This window comes from Seriola aureovittata, chromosome 7 (genome assembly GCF_021018895.1).
Source record: "Seriola aureovittata isolate HTS-2021-v1 ecotype China chromosome 7, ASM2101889v1, whole genome shotgun sequence".
NCBI lineage: Eukaryota > Metazoa > Chordata > Actinopteri > Carangiformes > Carangidae > Seriola > Seriola aureovittata.
The window spans coordinates 1354185-1371561 of record NC_079370.1 but is presented as its reverse complement, the minus strand read 5'-3'; the positions used below and the strand labels follow the sequence as shown (position 1 = coordinate 1371561).

Genomic DNA, 17377 nt, shown 5'->3' with positions numbered 1-17377 from the left:
AGTGGACTATACATTTGCAAACACACCCTGGTCTCTAGTCACCATGCTGTCCATCCTCTGCCCTTTCAGCTGAAGTCTGCCCGGTAACCCACAGGTACCAGCCTGCAGCTGCCAAATCTTTGGCTCCGCTGGGAAGAGCCACATTCAGTCCACACACATTAGACGCCCCGGTCTCTTTCTCTCTCTGTCCCTCTCTCTGGATGTCCACTCGTCCTGTTTGAAATATAGATAAGCTGTCAGCAGCCTGTCTCCAGTTCTCTGAGGCTGTTCCTGGCACACATGTTTAAATTATGTCAGCAGACGTGACCTGGGGCAGGGTCACTTTCCAGCTCGGCAGCGGTCAGCTGGGCTCGAACACAAACCCACTAATCTGTGCACACAGATCTTTTTGTGAATGCGGCTCGCTTGGATCAAATTATGGTGTAAATTTTAAAGTAATAATCCACAGTACTGTGACATTGATAAATATCTAGTTTAGTGCTCTTTCCTCTTGCAGTGCTCCATTTGGAGAGGACAGCAGCTATAGTCAGCTTGAATAGATTCACAGCAGTTGCTACGGTGGTGAAACGGTCAAATACAAAAAACATGAAAATGAACATAGAAACGTCTCGATCCACTTCAGTGGCATGAGAGGGATTTCAGACACACCTATTTTTCTCACATGCAGGCAGCTATTTTTCCATTCGATTCTGAAGTTAGGAGATTCTTGAACTTTGAGTCCACTGCAATGAATACGAAATTGTTTGTCAATATTATATTATCTCAGCATGTAATGAAAGTACTGCAGTGCCCTCTGATGAAGCTTTATAACCCTGTAAATGTCTTTATATGATGTTGTTTATATAATACAAATTAGCAGTCATCACAAACAAAATAATCAGTATTTCCAACCAATGACAGAGCTTCAGACAGCCAGGCATTCATACGTCAGAATCTATGGAACCTCAAACCTTGTCAGTACAGAGAGTGAGAGTTAGCATTAGCACAACCGCTAACATGGTGTCAGCCACTGCCAATTGCAAGCTAATGAATTAAAGATGCTAACTGCGCTAACCGCCAACCTCTCATTTTGGTGCACAACAATCAGGGTCTGACTGAGGCTCAAACATGTGCCAGAGTCTCTCAAGTGTTTCCTTCGCCAGCTGTTTCACCTGTTGACCTGGCGCGAGCAGTGGTGGGTGGGGCACAAGGTCTGATCCAGAATTTCTCAATGAGGAAGTAAGAGTAGATGTTGCTTTGTTGATGTTCACTTTTTATGTGCTGCTTGGAACATGGGGAAATACATTCAAAGATCTAACATGCTACAACACCTGTATGGCCCTTTAATCAGTTCTATCTGTTAATTAAGGTAAATCAAGGAAGGTCTTATTTCCTGCCTGGGGTGAAAACCTTGTAGGTGATGTACACCTGTAAAACGTAATCTGGGTAGAAAGTATTTCTGATGCACAGCTGCAGGCAGCTTCCGTCCTGTGTGCTCTCTCTGCTGTTTGCTCATTCAAAGCGCTGTGTGCTAGAAGCCGATGTACAACAGCAGGTTTGAGAACATGTCCATGAATATTAGGAACACACAACTGATCCGAGTGTCAGTCTGTGTGTGTCAGACTCTGGATGTCTGTTGGTGATGCTCTCCTCTGTCATTTGGGTGCTGATTTAAGCCGCTGCATGTCACCCGGTGTCACTTGCTGTCACCCTGATATCTGACCCCCCCCCCTCCATCCTACCACTTGCCTCTGTGTCTTTCAGTCCCAGCGCTGTCACTCCCTGTTGTTAGTGCGACTGTATTTGCATGCCTCGCCCTGCGACCTTGAGTATGTGAGTCACGGAGGGATGGAAAACAATTTTACTGAGGGCGCACGGTGGTTTTTTTGCAAGTGTAAACAACTTATTCTCAGTCGGCCCGCCGGCTGCTCAGCTCAGCTCTCAGTCAATAGGCGCAAGATAATGTTTATTTGTGCACGCAACCGGTGCATTCCCCTGACGGACTCAACGCCCCCAGCTACCAACTCCTTCTCTTCCACTTCCCTCGTTCTCTCTCCTCTGCTGAGCGTCTTGTCTGCATTATCACCAGAGACAGACTTCCCCCTGTAGAGCAACGGCGCAACCCTGTGTCGATCTCACCTGAGTGATCCCTGTTGCGCTGGCAGGGAACCGATGGAGGGCCTGGCGTTTTCCGAAAAAGAATTCTTTCCAATTATACGGCAAGCGAGGAGGCCTGACGAATGAGGCGGTGGAGCGGTGGACTGAGGGGGGAAGGGAGGGTGAGGGTGAGGAAGAGAAAAGGCAAAGGGGCGGGATGGAGGTGAACAACGACAATGTCTGTTTTGAGAGAGCCAGTAGACGTCTGAGAGATGTCTTCAATTGAGCGCACACGGGTCCTAAATGGGTTTTCAGGGAGGGGGGAAATAAAAGAGCCTGTCATCCCTCCACTCTATCTCTCCCTCTGTCTCACCCACTCCCTCCTTCTCTTTCTATCTTCCTCTCCCTCCCTCTCTCTCCGCAGGCTCTCCAGCCGCCTCTCATCCCCCTATTATTAGGGCCCAGTAATGAAATGTGGAGTGTCTCGTATTGGTGCCCGGGCCCCGGCAAACTGTATTAGTGTGTAAATGGTGTGGGAGTAATGAGAAAGCACTAAGGCCGGCCGGGAAGACTGGACCATGGGGCGTGTATTTGGTGTGTGCGTCTGTGTATATGTGTGTGTTTGTGTCTAAATGTAATGTGCATGTGCATCAAAGGAATAACAAGAGACATTGGGTGGAAAGGGGTCCCAGCTCATGGGGGCCAGATGCCAATCCTGCGATTGTTATCCTGCAACAGAAGAGAAGCTTAGAGAATCTATTTGGTCAGCAGCACACAATCTCACTAGTGGCCCAAAGCATCAACGTCAATGTCTTTATGTGGCTCACTTAATTCAAGTCTTTTTAAGGTGAATTATGCAGGCTTAGCAAAAGGATTTATGCTTTAATGCCTTACGGACCGACTTCATTAAATCAGTGGCTACATTTCGCCATCGCTAAAATCTGTCCATCTTTTTTTCAAAGCAATGGTTTTCTGTCGTGATCCCCGGGATGCAGAGCACTGCTGGTTTTAAATCCTATCAGCTATTGCATTCACCTTGCATCCTAGTTGTAATTAGCCTCTGTTTGGCTGTCAAGCATGAAAACCAGCAGGGCTCTGGGTCCTGAAAAGCACTGATGTAGCGCATAATGTCTCCTCTCCTTTTTTTAACATCCCAGAAGGGGAATACCTGCTCCTTTCTTTTACACTGTCTCCCTGCATAATGTATAAAGTGCACATTGCTCACACAAATGGCTCACACCACTGGCTATGTAATAAAGGGTTGTGTGCGAATGTGGCTGACTGATATCATTCCATTTCCTCTGGCCTGGAGGGTCTGAAGCAGCAGCAGAGACAAGACTGACACACTCCATCCAGTAAATACTCTTTTCACGGCTGGATTTTATTTTTTTTTTTCCTCCTTCTCTGCAGATTTGCTGCCTAAGTCGGTGGAAAGTGTCTTCATCTTCCAGGAGGCGAGCGAGGGAGAGCAGAACGCGGCCGCGCCGACATTCGACGCCATCGTAGTGGAGCAGTGGACCGTCATTGATGTGAGTGGAGAGGTGTTTCTTTTCGTCACAGTGTCACAGGCTTTGCGCTCTCTGCCACCAGTGGAGAGGAAAATCTGAGGGAATTTGTGCATCGTTTTTTTTCAGCACGTACTGTACATGCTGCTGGTTTGGAAAGGCAGGTTCACTAAACATAATACCCGTGTTAACAGATGCATAGTGGCACATTTAGCCAGGGCTGTTGTGATGATATTATCATGTTGCCGTTCTGATCCACCTTTCAGTCTCCCGCTCAATAAATCAAAGAAACAACCTGAATGAATGAGTCATAAATAAGAAATAAGGAATACTGATGTTCCCGTACGGGGCAGGAAGCGTCACTCAATGGTTCGATGGGAAAGAAAATGTTATGGCCTTTCCAGGCACCAGATCTCTGCTCGATTGAACTCTTATGGGAGATCATGTGTTAGACAACATCTAAACACCAAATGAGGGAATATCTTTTTATGAGTGTGGTGTTTGATCCCCCCAGTGTGTTGGTTCGTCCTATAACTTGTCACGCGTCAGTAATGCTTATATCAGTATTGTAGTATTCAATGAATACATTTAACTTACATCACTCAGATCTATTTAGAGGACAAATCCACTTTGAGAGTCTGCTGGTCTTGTATTGAAATCAGTTGTCATTCGGATATTGTGCCTTCCCGCCCCTTCCTCGCTCTTCAGCCAACCATTCTCCCAGCAACCCGAAAGGCAAATCTGGCAAATCTCAATTTATGGGACATGTGTTGCGGTTGCTTGTCTTATCAGGAGCAAACAAGCCCTTATCTGCCCGCCGATTAGTGTCTCTCCTCAGCACAAGTTCCAAGTTGGAAATTGATTTCTGTCTGAGTTGAAGGGTTTGCAGCCATTTCGTTGCCTTTCATCTGTATGTATGCGTGTGTGTGTGTGTGTGTGTGTGTGTGTGTGTGTGTGTGTGTGTGTGTGTGTGTGTGTGTGTGCGCGTGTGTGCATGTGTCTGCAGCTGTATGTGCATGTGTTTGTGTCCGCTAAGTGTGTGCGGATGGGTCGGGTTTTTGTGTGTCTGTATGTGTTTGCCGATGCTATCTCAGTAATTGAATTTAGACTTTTTGCGGCCCGTGGCTTTCCAAGTGTGAAAGGAGACTTTTGTCCCCAATATGTGGCTCTCTGATTGTCCAGCGCGGCGCTGATGGCCACATGTGCCAATAAAAAAGGCTCGGTCGCCTGGCGGCAGTCATCTGGCGGCAGCAGCAGCAGCAGTAAGACCTCCCCTCCTCTGAGATGAATGGTAATGTGGTTACAGCTTAATGGATTTCAAAGCCTCCTCAGAAAATTTCGGCGAACGACACTGAACCGACACCCAGTGTTCCAGGAGATCCAATCAACTGTTCCACTGGGACTTCATCAAAAACTGTTTCACCCGAGCGATCTGCACCATGCCAAATCAGATTGACAACACACTCTTTCACAAAGGGCGACCAGGGTCTCACATCATCCCCATTCATTCATTGTGATAACTGCCGAAAATTGATATGCAAAGTATCCTCACAGCTCATTATTGTTTCAGTGCTGGGATAATTACAATGAAAAATAAGGCTGAATATTGATTGCGGGTATTTTTTTTTCTATTTCTTCTTCTTCATATACATCATCATCTTTTCTCCTTAATGCTTTACAGTTTTATTTATCAAAAAGTCTGACAGGTGGTTGGATGTATGAAGCTTACAGCGGAAGAGGCAAACAAGCTGTTTCACAGAGGGCATGCAATCATTTACATTGTCATCAAGTGGGAGTTTATCTTCTCAGGGACGGTGTCTGTTCGTTTTCAAGGGTTTTAATTGTTTCTCCAATAAATGATTTACAACTAATCGGAAGATCTGCATGTGAAAAGTGCAGAGGTGCAGAGAAAAAAGGTGACACACATGAACATCAGAGGTGTGGAAATCAACGATATTCGCCATGACAGCGATGCATGGATGGAAGAAGGTGATCCAGGGTGGATGTGAGCTCTAGGAGGCAAAGAGACAGGCTGAGCACAGGTCCGGGAAGGAGCAGGTGAACAACATCAGCTGACCACCCTCTCATGTCTGCCAGTCCCCTGCTGGGGTTGGACAGGAGAGACAGGAGAGCCTCCAAGACTGTGGGAGGGGCGTCACATGAGGCTGAGATCAGTTTGCATCATTAGAGAAAGGTTTGCCATAACAAAACCTTTTCTTTTATTTCAGCATTTTTATTAGTTTCCAAGGTGTTTCTTTTGTGCTTAAAGGAGCTATTGCTATTTGTAGCTATTTGAGCTCTATGTTTTTTTAGTAACTTGCCCAACACTGGTGAACAAAGACGATACATCTCTCTCTTTTGTAAAAGATCATTTCAGTCATTAAGATTGAACCAAGAGGCTCCAATATATAATTTAAAAATACATTTATCTTATACATTAGATTACAGATATTTAGTTTATTACCAAATGATGAAAAAATGCACTGTGATAAGACAGTATTGAAGTACAATGATAAACAGTCAACAACTGCGACAAAAACCAGACGTCGTTACATGTGAGACAAACAAAAACTCATGGGCCGCAAGATTCTGACTTCAAAACAAATCATATCATAAAAGAAAATGAAAGAAGAAGACAAGCAACAAAAATGAATGTCAAACTGACAAACTAAGATGCAAGTGTTGTGGAAACGGTTTCTGCTAAATGACATCAGATCACAGCCAGGAGGAAAACAGCACAAAAACAGAGAAATTCATAAATAAATTAAAAATAAATTAAAAGCGTACATACAAATAAATGGCTGCATGTCCTCTGCACAAAAATGACATCAGTGCTAGAGAGCTAATACGGACATTTCCTGAAGCTTTTGTTTCCCATGAGAAACGAGAAAGAAAACTATTTTGGACAGATGTCCTAAATACATATGAAGATTGTAGCAGTCGCCTGAACACAGTGGTTTCTTTTTTTCCTGAGCAAAATGACCTGAATAGGCGCCATATGGACGGTGGTGACGTGCCTCAAAATGAATAACTCATCAAGGGTCTCTGCTATGAAACTCCAATTAGGACCAGCTTCTCATCTCTTTTTTGTCCTGTGGGAAAATCAATACAGGAGCTGCCATGGAGCTAATGTGCTGAAAGCTCTCTCCCCTATCACCGAGCTTCACAAGAGCAATAACCAAACAAAACATGTCTTCAGACCTCAGCTAGAGCCGCTCTTAATATGTTGGCTCACAATGAGCTGCTGCAGGAGAATTTATTTATCAGGAGGGACAAAGTGCATTAGCAGGAAGGTGTTGTGTTTCAGTCTTTGTGTATCCACATAAAACAGTAAGAGTGCACCAGAGTCACAAAAACACCTGTGTGTGTGTGTGTGTGTGTGTGTGTGTGTGTGTGTGTGTGTGTGTGTGTGTGTGTGTGTGTGTGTGTGTGTGTGTGTGTGTGTGTGTGTGTGTGTGTGTGTGTGTGTGTGTGTGTGTGTGTGTTTTAAGATAAACTCATATTCACCTCAGTGCGGCTGACATGTACGAGGACTCTGGTGTTTCTAAGACTCTTTTCAGCTTCTCTTTCATATCTTCTTAAAATGTTGTCTATGGCTCCATTATCCACTTCAGCTCTGCCAAGCCCAAGCAGTGGGTCCATTATGATGCATCCGGCACATGTTGTGCTGAATTATAAATTCTTAAGATCATACAAAGATTTTTACAAATAGATCTAACAAGTCGATCTAAAGGGGAAATTTAGAGATTATTAGATTGTGTGCAGAATATTTCCATCTGATCTGCCACAGTCTAAGCCTCATATAAGCTTCAAAGAACTGTACATAAAAAGTGTTTATAAACTGAATAGCCTCAGTGGAGTAATTCAAGTGGGACGCTAGTGGCTCTAGAGGGAGCTGCATGAAGACTGAGCAGTTGGGGCTGAAGACTACAAGTTGGAAAATGATGTGCGGAGTTAGACAGAAGTGAGTTTACTGCACTTCTGTAGTCTGCTCCTCGCCTCTGCTAGCAGCTTGAGGCTACATTAGCTGATTCAAGCACGATACACCCAAATCTCTGACCGAACTGTCGACAGCTGAGCGGGTGATGTCGGCAACAGATTTTGACAAGGAAGAAGAATGACTGGAATAATAAAGATGATATCTCTGGCCCAATTTAGATGCATCTGATCACAAGTGGACAGCTCTAAGTTCAGAGGGGAACACACCCAAGATGAATTTGAAGACGCATTTGAGATCTGATCACTCCACCATCAGACCACCTCCGGGTCTGGGCTGCATGCGGCCTCATTCTTGTAGCATAATGAACACAAATGTGTGCTGGGCCACACTGAAGGACCGCCTTAGTTAAAGGACTCATATTTTACACTGTTTAATTTGAAGTTTTGATATCAATAAGGTATATTTGTGGTTTTAAGATCTCTCTGGAGCTCTAGTAACAACGGGTCGGTGAGCCAATCGGATCAAATAAAAATAAAAAAACAAATCTTGTAAGGTAGGATTGTGGGACCATGTGGGCGGGGCTTGGGGCATGGCTGAGGGCGTTGACTGGTTTGTTGTGACATCATAAAGTTAGAGAAGTCCTGACGGCTTGTTTTAAGGCTCAGTGTCTGAATAAAGGCTGTGTGTGTTTCTCTGTGGACTGAGGCTTTGATACTTTCACAGTATTAATATAGAAGCTAGACCTGATCTATAATCAAAAAAGACATGGAAGTCACATTTTATACAATATGGGAATTTTAACCGACGTCCTCTGCCACAGTCTAATTAGTCTCATTATGAATGAGCATGAATGAATGTGTTTATTTGCATATAGAGCGGGGAAGTTGAGATCCTTTCACAAGTGGTCACTCGAGACGCATGTGGAGACACATTTTAATGCCAGGTCTGAACAGGGCCTCTGTTTCTGCTGCATCTGTGTTTGTCTTTTTTTTTTAAACTAATGTGTTTTGGACAGCGTTGACAGCAGGAATGTGAAGTTAAATCGGAACAGCACTCTAGCAATTTAGTAGCGCACATTCATAGTCGGGAGACTTGTTAGAGACAGATTAAAGTCCTCACTTTTAGTGCCTTGTATGGATCAAGCTTCAAAAACACTGAATCCTATATTTGCTAAGATGCAGCTGCATTAAGACGCATGTTCCACAGACTGTGCACTTCTCATGATAAAGTAAATTAACTTGACATGTTAACTCAGTGAAGAGGTCTGTAAAGAATCATCTTCCGAGGGTCAACACACCCAAATCACAAGAGAGCATATTTTTACCTGGTGATATCCAGCCATGCTCATAATCTTGACTCTATGTGCCATGTGTGAATGTGCCATCACCCCAATACAAGGCGAGCGAGTGGAATTTGAGCAGCACAAACTAAAGTCCATTCACCTCCATTTCAGGGTGACAGCACAAATCTCCAAATCCCCCAGAGCTCAACATATAAAGGTGAAATGATGCAGCTCGGTCGACACCAGCAGGTGTGTTTGTGACTCTAATTAAGCGCAGCAGAGATGCAGCATGGCTCCGCTACTGTAATCACGGTTCTTCAAGACAATGATTACTTCTGTGCAGTGGTTACCAAGGCTTTATACATAACTTAGAAAAATGGTTAGAGCAGAAAACAAGATGGATTGCAAACTAGCTCCCTGGTTAGCGCAAAAAAAAGCTTTTGTTTTTGGGTTTTATTACGCTGCTGGAACATGGAAAATAACTGCTGTTTTATGAGTTTGGTGCAAAATGATTTAAAGTTAAAACAGTTTTCTCTCTCTCTGAACTCAGACGGATAGCACAGGATCTTAATGCAGATTTCATAAATGCTTTTGTTTCTCGAGATGCGCAGCTTTTTGAGCATGTACCGTCTGTGGATATCATAGCATGACGCTCAGAGAGTAAAATGTTCTCTGAACCGCTTCAAGCACCGCAGTCTGATGATGTCGCAGGCACGCTCACTCCTCCTTGATCTTGACAACTCGTAACCCAAACGGCAAAGCAGGAAAAAACAAACTACAGGGGGAGTTTAGAGAAAGTGTCCTGCAGGAAGACGCACTAAAAGTTAATATCAGCGGAGTTCACATTTAAGGAATGGCACTCCAAAGTCAAAGCAAGTGAAAGGAGCTTAACAGAGCTGACATTGTTGTCACTCACTCCCAGAATTCAGCAGCATCCCCGGCTTTGAAGAGCAGCACTTCACAGTCTTCAGAAACTAAATTATGTCTAAAATGGGATTAGGGCCCCACATCACAGCAGTGGTGTGGCAGGGAGGAATCTTTGAAGCAATAGTTTTAAGACATAGACGAAGGACACCTCAGATCCACACATGAAGATATCGTGTGTGTGTGTGTGTGTGTGTGTGTGTGTGTGTGTGTGCGCGCTCTCAGGCACTCCTGACGTCTTGAAATCAGATTCACACAAAAGCCACCTGCTACAGAGCGTCTTCCTCTGGCTTCACTAGAATCACTCCCGCGGTCGGTGCAACGAACACAGGATGCAGATTTGTAGATTTCCTTCTAATGTCAGACCTCACACATCACTCACAGTGTGCAGTATATGTTGTATCGCACGCTCTGTGTCTGTGTGTGCATGCTGAGGCCTGCGTGTTGTGCAGAGAGTCGATCATCGACATGAATTGCCTGTCCACGATATCTCTATCCCCTCTGACTGAGGTGAGAGAAGAGGTGACCTAGATAGAAGGAGAGTAATTTGCACTGTCCGTGCTAGTGAGAGATCACGCCCGCTCTGTCAGACAACGTGACGATGATGCTGATAGCTGTAGAGGGGAGGGGAAGGCTTCGGTTTATAGGGATCAGTTGTTTATGTGCAAGATATAAGACACAAGTAATAACATGTAACCTAGACGTGACAGTTTTGTTATGAATGTTCAAGCTGCAGTGGTTGAAAACATACAATGTGCATCAAGTGCTGTGCTGTATTACTTAGAGTTTCCATTTTCCATTTTCATACCTCTACTCCTCTACATTTCATCATACACAAAAGAATATGATAAGCTTATTAAATACATGGCATTGTTAAGGCTTGTCCCTGTGGTTACCAAACTGACAACTTACAAAAAGTATTGAAATGTGATCGTTTCCACCAAAGAGTGATTGTTGAACTGAATCTCAAAGGAAGTGAAAAAATAAATACAGATTCAAATCTGACCGCATATGAAGTAGTTAAAACTAGCTCCACCTCCTTATGCATCAGTGACAATCTAATCATGTAAGATATAAAATATGTCGGTCACATGGGCCATCTCTCTGCAGAACAAGTACTTTGGATACAGTGAGCGCATTTTGCTGATGATACGTTCATGCTTTTACTTATAGGATTGTGAATGCAGCGCTTTCATGTCTGATGGAGTATTTTTTACATTGTTGTATTGGTGCTTTTTAGTAAATGACCTGAGTACATCTCCCACCACTGATCTAGCTACCATATCATGGAGGGCCTCAGAAACAGAGAGGAAATCTGAGCGGAGTCCCTGTGGTGTGCGTGCAGTTAATGTTATGAGTAAAAGTGAATAGTCTGATCAGACAGAGTTGAGCCTGAGCTGAGGTGAACATGACAAAGAAACTGGCATGTTTTTAATCTCTTGTTCCAAAGTAGGTTGTGGTTAAAAGAGTCAGCTCAGTTAACCTAAAAAAACATCTGGTATTTACCTAACTACCTGGCAGGCTAATTTAAAAAAGCAGTAAACAGAGACACAGAGAGGAACTCTGGGCCCCCCTGTCAGAATTTTGCTCCTGGCCCTCTCTTTTATTTGAATAATATAATTAGGGCTGCTGCTTTAAAGTTGATGACTTGTCTGATGATCTGTCTCAGACCCCCCCACACCCCCCACCCTCCCCCTCCCATTTGAATCATCAGTTTCAAACATCAAATGCTCACACTTTTATTCTCCCTGCAAAAGTGCCTAATAAAAGCTTTCACTGACACATGATGAACAGTATAACTCCATCCCCTGGCTGATCCTTTGTTTTTCTAACTGCCTCATCATGTGTTATCAGGCTGCATAGTTTAGTCTTGACTCCAAAGTCGGCTAATGCCTCGTAAATGTCTAAAGTTTGGATGTACTCTGTATGTCTTCTATTAAAGTTTATTATTGCTGCGGTAATGCAGGTTTAAGCCAAGAAAACATCCCTTGATGGTGCCAAGGCATTGGACAAATTACAATTGTGACCTGATGATGATGCTAGATGAAAGGTAAGGTGATCAAATTTAATTTGATTCATGGTGTGGGCATCATGGATGTCTGCAGCAGATTTTATTGCAGTCTAGGCAATATTTGTTGAGATAGTTCACTCTGAAGCACTAATGTAAACCTCAGGGTGGTGCTAGAGGAAGAGTCAGGGGATCACCATCACCCAACTCAGGAAAATACACCTTTTGAGGACCATGAATGTATGTTCAAAATTTTATGGCAATCCACCCAATAGTTGATTGAATAATTTCAGTCTGGGCTAAAGTGGTGAACCAACTGTCCAACATCGCCACTCCTATAGCATGGCTAAAAAACAGAATCAACCTAAATAAAATAATACAAATAAAATGAATAAATAGCAAATAAAATAAAGTAAATGACTAAATAATAAAAAAAATAAAATACCCTATATAAACTAGCTGCATGTAGCCCTATAAAGCTCTATATACCCTATGATTTTTAGACTCTTAGACTTAGAAAACATAGACAAGAAGTTCCAGAAAAATGTAAAATCTACATTTACATGAGAAACATGTGATTCGCCTGAAAGCTCCAGAACAGGTATTGAATAGATGTTGTGGTGAGATTGTTTTGCCGAGCTGGTTTTCATCCATGCTGAGCAACAAGCTTATTATCTAAACAAAAGTGAGCAGATGTAGCAACAAGGAATATATGTTAAAATGCATAAATATAAAATATTAATGTTTTATGTTTTTTGAAAAGAACCAATTACACTTATAAAGGGATGCTGAAGTGCTTTAAAGCACAGAGGATGCTGAATTTTCTGTTGCTGTGACAACACTCCAGGTTGAGCGAGCCCATCAGGAACAGTATCTGAACGCCCCTTCTTTGAAAAAGGTATTTGCTTCATCAGCTGGACTGTGTCAGCAAAGCGTTTAACCCCCAAAATTCAGCTGCATTCAGAGCTGGTGAAAAACAGAATTATGGTTTGTTATGTCTATGTCTTGCAGAGCTGGTGGAGGGGCTTTAAATAAAAACAATAGACGTGTTTTTGTTGAGCTGACTCTCAGATTGCACTGTGAACTTTAAGTTGACCTGCAGCTGCACCTTCTTTTGCCGTAGGCCTGAAAATAAACTTGGTCAATCTCCATAGCTTTTCTGAAAATGATAAGGAGGCGGTTGAGCAGCAAAAAAATGTAAGACTTAGATGTGTGTTCTTGCCTGATGTTTTAGCTGTCATGAGTGAAAGCTAAAAATTGTTTTTTTCCCCTCCCTTCTGAGATACCTTTTAGCAAGGGGCTTTTGTTTAACCGTGTGAAGATCTTAGGAAAAACCCTGATTTAATTTAAAGTAGCTTAGACCGAGGTGGTTACAGTACAGAACCTCTGTCTTCTTACCGTGTGGTCCGTCTTTGTAGTCACTCAGATAACATCAAAGACAAAGATGGCGATGTGATTGCTTTGTTTTTTAGACTCACAGGTTGGTGCTGGAGTGCTGAGGCAGCAAGATGGCCCCGCATAATAAGTCAGGAAGAGCGGAGAGCCACACTCCAGGGACTGTGATTACCTCTCACCTGCTCCAAAGAACAGCAAGCCATTACAGAAAAATTATTTCTCTATTTACTTTCTGGGAAAGCTTTGAGACAGAGCTTGTTTCTGGGAGTGGTTCCAACATAAACCCCCGAAAAATGTAGATGTGCGCCGCTCCCTGTAGGAACTTAGAAAGTAATGCTTGTGTAAATAATGTCTGGAGCAGTGTCTTGTGTTCTAACGATTAGCTCTATGCGACCTACAACTTAATACGCAACTGCTCTAAGTCTGTCTGTGCTTGTTCTGTCATCTTGGTCAATAAAAACCTGTGGAAGAGAAATGAGGCGTTGTGCAGTGGAGTGGGTTTAAGTGTTGTGACCCACAGTGTGTCTCATGGCAGACAATGAGCCCTGCATGCTGATCAGTCCCTGTCTTTCTCAGAAATGTTCTCACTTTTTAATTCTCTCCGTATGAATACAAACTATGTCCAGGTGCAGATGTAGAGATAATCATGGCAGGGAAGTATTGTAGTCTTAGACAGTAAAAAAAGATGGACCTAGCCTCAGTGACATCACCTACAGGTTTCTGAAAAGCCGTTTTGAAGCTCAGAGAAGGCTGCTGCGCCGTCGCCCTCTTGGCAGGTGTTCATCCAGCTGTCACTTAAATTATGCATAATTTTAAATTATGCTGCCGTACAGTTGCCACGACTCTACCAGGCTGTAAACATGTTCATTTTCGGCTGTAAAGCTGGACATTTTAACATGGGGGGTCTATGCAGATTGACCCGCTTTTGGAGCCAGCTTCAAGTGGCCATTTGGGGAAGTGCAGGTGTGTGTTGGCTTCGTGGCTCAGTCCTGGGAAGTTGCCATATTGACTATAGTTGTGATCGTACTCGATCTGCACTTGTACTACTTGTATAGTAGTAGTTGTACAGTAGTAGCAGTCATTAACATAATGATAGTACGAGTATCATCGTTGTACCAGTAGTAGAGGTAGAGAACATATTGTATAGTCAAACAAACATAGACACATGGTTGCTTCGGGACAGTTGCCCAGCAGTAGTAATACTTGCAGCAGTGCAGTGGAAGTGCATCTGTCATCACTCTTGTAGCAGATATTGTTGTTATGATAGTATAGTAGTAGGAGCTGTGGTGGTAGCAATTGCTGGACAAATGGTTATAGTTCATGTATTAGTAGTTGCTCTCATAGTTGCTGTTATAGAATTAACAGTATGACAGATGATGTGTTATTTAATCGTGTAAACAGTATTAGTAGAAGTTTAATCTAGTTTAATTTACATCACCCCTTGAGATGTGTCATTATCATTATCATCGTAAGTGGCATCATAACACACATTTCTACACTGTAAAAATGCACTGCATTGCATCACTAGCATGCAGATTACCACAGCTAAAGCTTTTTATTTAGGTACATGCATGTTTCCAGCTCCAATATCCTAAATCACCCAACACTTCATCAGTAAAACGTCATGTAACAGGCTCATGTGTATGAACCTGCCTGGTTTGTGATGTCACACCTAAAAAAAGGAGGAGACCAAAGCTGATGGTTCTGCCTTGGTTTTGTATTTCACTCTAAAGTTTTGATTTGGCACCAGATGTACCTGAGTATGTGTGTGTGTGTGTGTGTGTGTGTGTGTGTGTGTGTGTGTGTGTGTGTGTGTGTGTGTGTGGTGGTTCCCTGAGGGACAAAGGGACACTCGTGCAGCGCAGCCTCTCTGTGATAAGAGGCAGATGAAGGCAGCTGTACAGTACATGCACATGAAACCTTTGGTTGGCGCAGCTTTAATTAGAGGAGATTTTCACACTTCGCAGTACGGTGACGGCTAATGTAGCGTGTGTAGGTGTGATCTATTCTCAAGTCTCTGTTCTTGAGCAGTTGATCAGTGCTCTATGAATAGGCTCTGTGAAGTTCTGTGGTGTGCTTCGTTCATGTTGACTGGCTTCTTGACTCATATCAGTACTCACCCTGCACCACAGATAGTAACGGTCTGGAATTTATGTAAAAAAGGGTAACGGCCTGAATGCTGAGACTTTTATTCCACTCTTGTCTTCCAAATGATATTTATCTTGCAAAGTCACCAACTTTGGACGTGCTTTTAGGGATGCAGAGCCGTTCCTTCAGGTCTTTTAATACCTCTATGTGAGGGTATGTTTTTCTGTGTGCGTGCGTGCGAATGCAAATCTTGTTTTAAGTACGAGCAATCCGACCAACTCGTGTTGTGGTTTTTCATTTTCAGCAGGTGCCTAACATGAAAAGAAGGGTAAACCACATGCACACGCTCCGAAACGGGTGTGTTTGTCTGTCGCTGTGTCTGTGTCGTCTGAAAGTACATGAAGCAATATGTGTGTATTTCTGTTAAAATAATAACATTTAAATTGTTGTGCTTCATCCTTTCTGGATTCAAATCCATCACCGAGACAATGTGTGGCTGTTAAAACCACATTAAAATGTTTGTCTCAAAGTGAGCAGTTTCACATGAGCAGTCTATTTACTCAAGGACTTACTGATCTGACAAATACTTGTCACGAAGAGACGGTTGCCATGTTGACTCACGGCAACCTGGGAGTTTCTGTAACGGTTGATTTATGTCTGGGTTTACCAGTAACCCGTGTGCACTGCTCTTGGAAAACAACCTCTCAGGCACGACATTGTATAACAGCCATCATGTCTGGAGAGGGAAGGTTTTTTTTTTTTAACTGAAATTTGAGTGATGCTGACCACGTTGATTACATCTCATAACTTGAGCTGTAATCACAGTAGTGAATGCCCTCTGCTGCATAATATGCGTGCATACTGCTCATTGCGCTGTGTGTGTACGTAGTGTTTAAGAGGAGCAGGATCGGGGACCGCGAGCTGTTTTCAGTTTGATTGTAGGTTGTGATGGACGTCTTGTTTTCTTCACAGGGTCTGCAGGTGAAGGCTGATTATGTTCCTCTGCTACAGTCCCTCGCCACATACGGATGGAGACTCACCTGTGTGCTGCCAACTCCCATAATCAAGACTAACAGGTAATCACCCTCATGTGACTATTAGAGGGGCATTTAGTAATGTATGACCTCTAACGACCTCTGTTGGCAGCCAGCGGGAACTGCAACAAGAGCAACTACAAGCCTTTTGCTCCTTTTTACTGTTTTTACGAGTGTCTATAAAAAAGTATTGACAAGTAAACACAACACAGTGATCTCCATTTCCACTTCTAAAAGCAATTAGCAGCAGCAGTGGTGATTTAAGTGTGTCCTATATCCTGTGGGGTGAATACTTACGCACACATGTACCTACACAAGTATTATATTTGTAATTCATTTGTATAGGTCTGTTTTCATTTAAACATTAAAAGGTAATTTTCTGTTCATCAGGGTAACAAAAGCAGCCACATTAAATCATATTTAATTCAGTGTTGGCACTGAATATGTGATGTAAATACTTAAAATTATATTTTGAGTGTTTTATTTCATTTTGGTGCTAAATCTTTAGCTCACATCAAGGCCTAATATCTGATGGAGTTTGTTTATAACAAGGTGCCTCTGTCCTGTGAAATATACTTAAAATGTAAAACATCACTCTATGACCTGAGGATCTATTCAACAACTGCTACTTCTGCTCTTTGTCATGATGATCCTTTTAACAAAATAAAAGCAGGAACGCCACAATGTATAATTACTCAGTTACAAGGAAAAGTCCTTCACCTAAAATGTACCCACATACACTTACATCAGCACAATGCATACTGCAGAAGGGCTCGTGTTAAATTGTTATATATAATGTTATTGGATCGGTATTATTGATGCATTAACATGTTAATTGCATTTTAAATTTTTTGGATGAAAAGCCTTAATCTGCAAAGAAGAAGTATAATGTTCTTCAAAGTGCTCAAGGAAAGACAAGTTTTTATAAAGCACCTTGCATCAAGAAAAGAGCCAAAGTGCTTTTTATCAGACATAAAATTGCAAGGGCAACATTAAAAGAGTTATTTGAGTAGGATTTCAAAAGAATAAAAAACAAGAAAAAGAAAAATGGAAAAACACAGTTTTCAGCATTTTGCCGGTATAACCTGAAGTGACAGCTCTGTGTCACTGCCATGTTTAGAAAGA

At 42.7% G+C, this 17377-nt stretch overlaps 1 protein-coding gene across 1 annotated transcript in view; it reads left to right on the top strand.

Annotated features, from left to right (window-relative positions):
- LOC130172297 (raftlin-like) overlaps positions 1-17377 on the top strand; it is a 101466-nt gene that overhangs the window by 73907 nt on the left and 10182 nt on the right. The window contains exons 7-8 of the mRNA XM_056380895.1: positions 3487-3605; positions 16191-16294. Coding sequence (XP_056236870.1) covers positions 3487-3605; positions 16191-16294 — 223 coding nt within the window. The remainder of the gene's footprint in view (positions 1-3486; positions 3606-16190; positions 16295-17377) is intronic.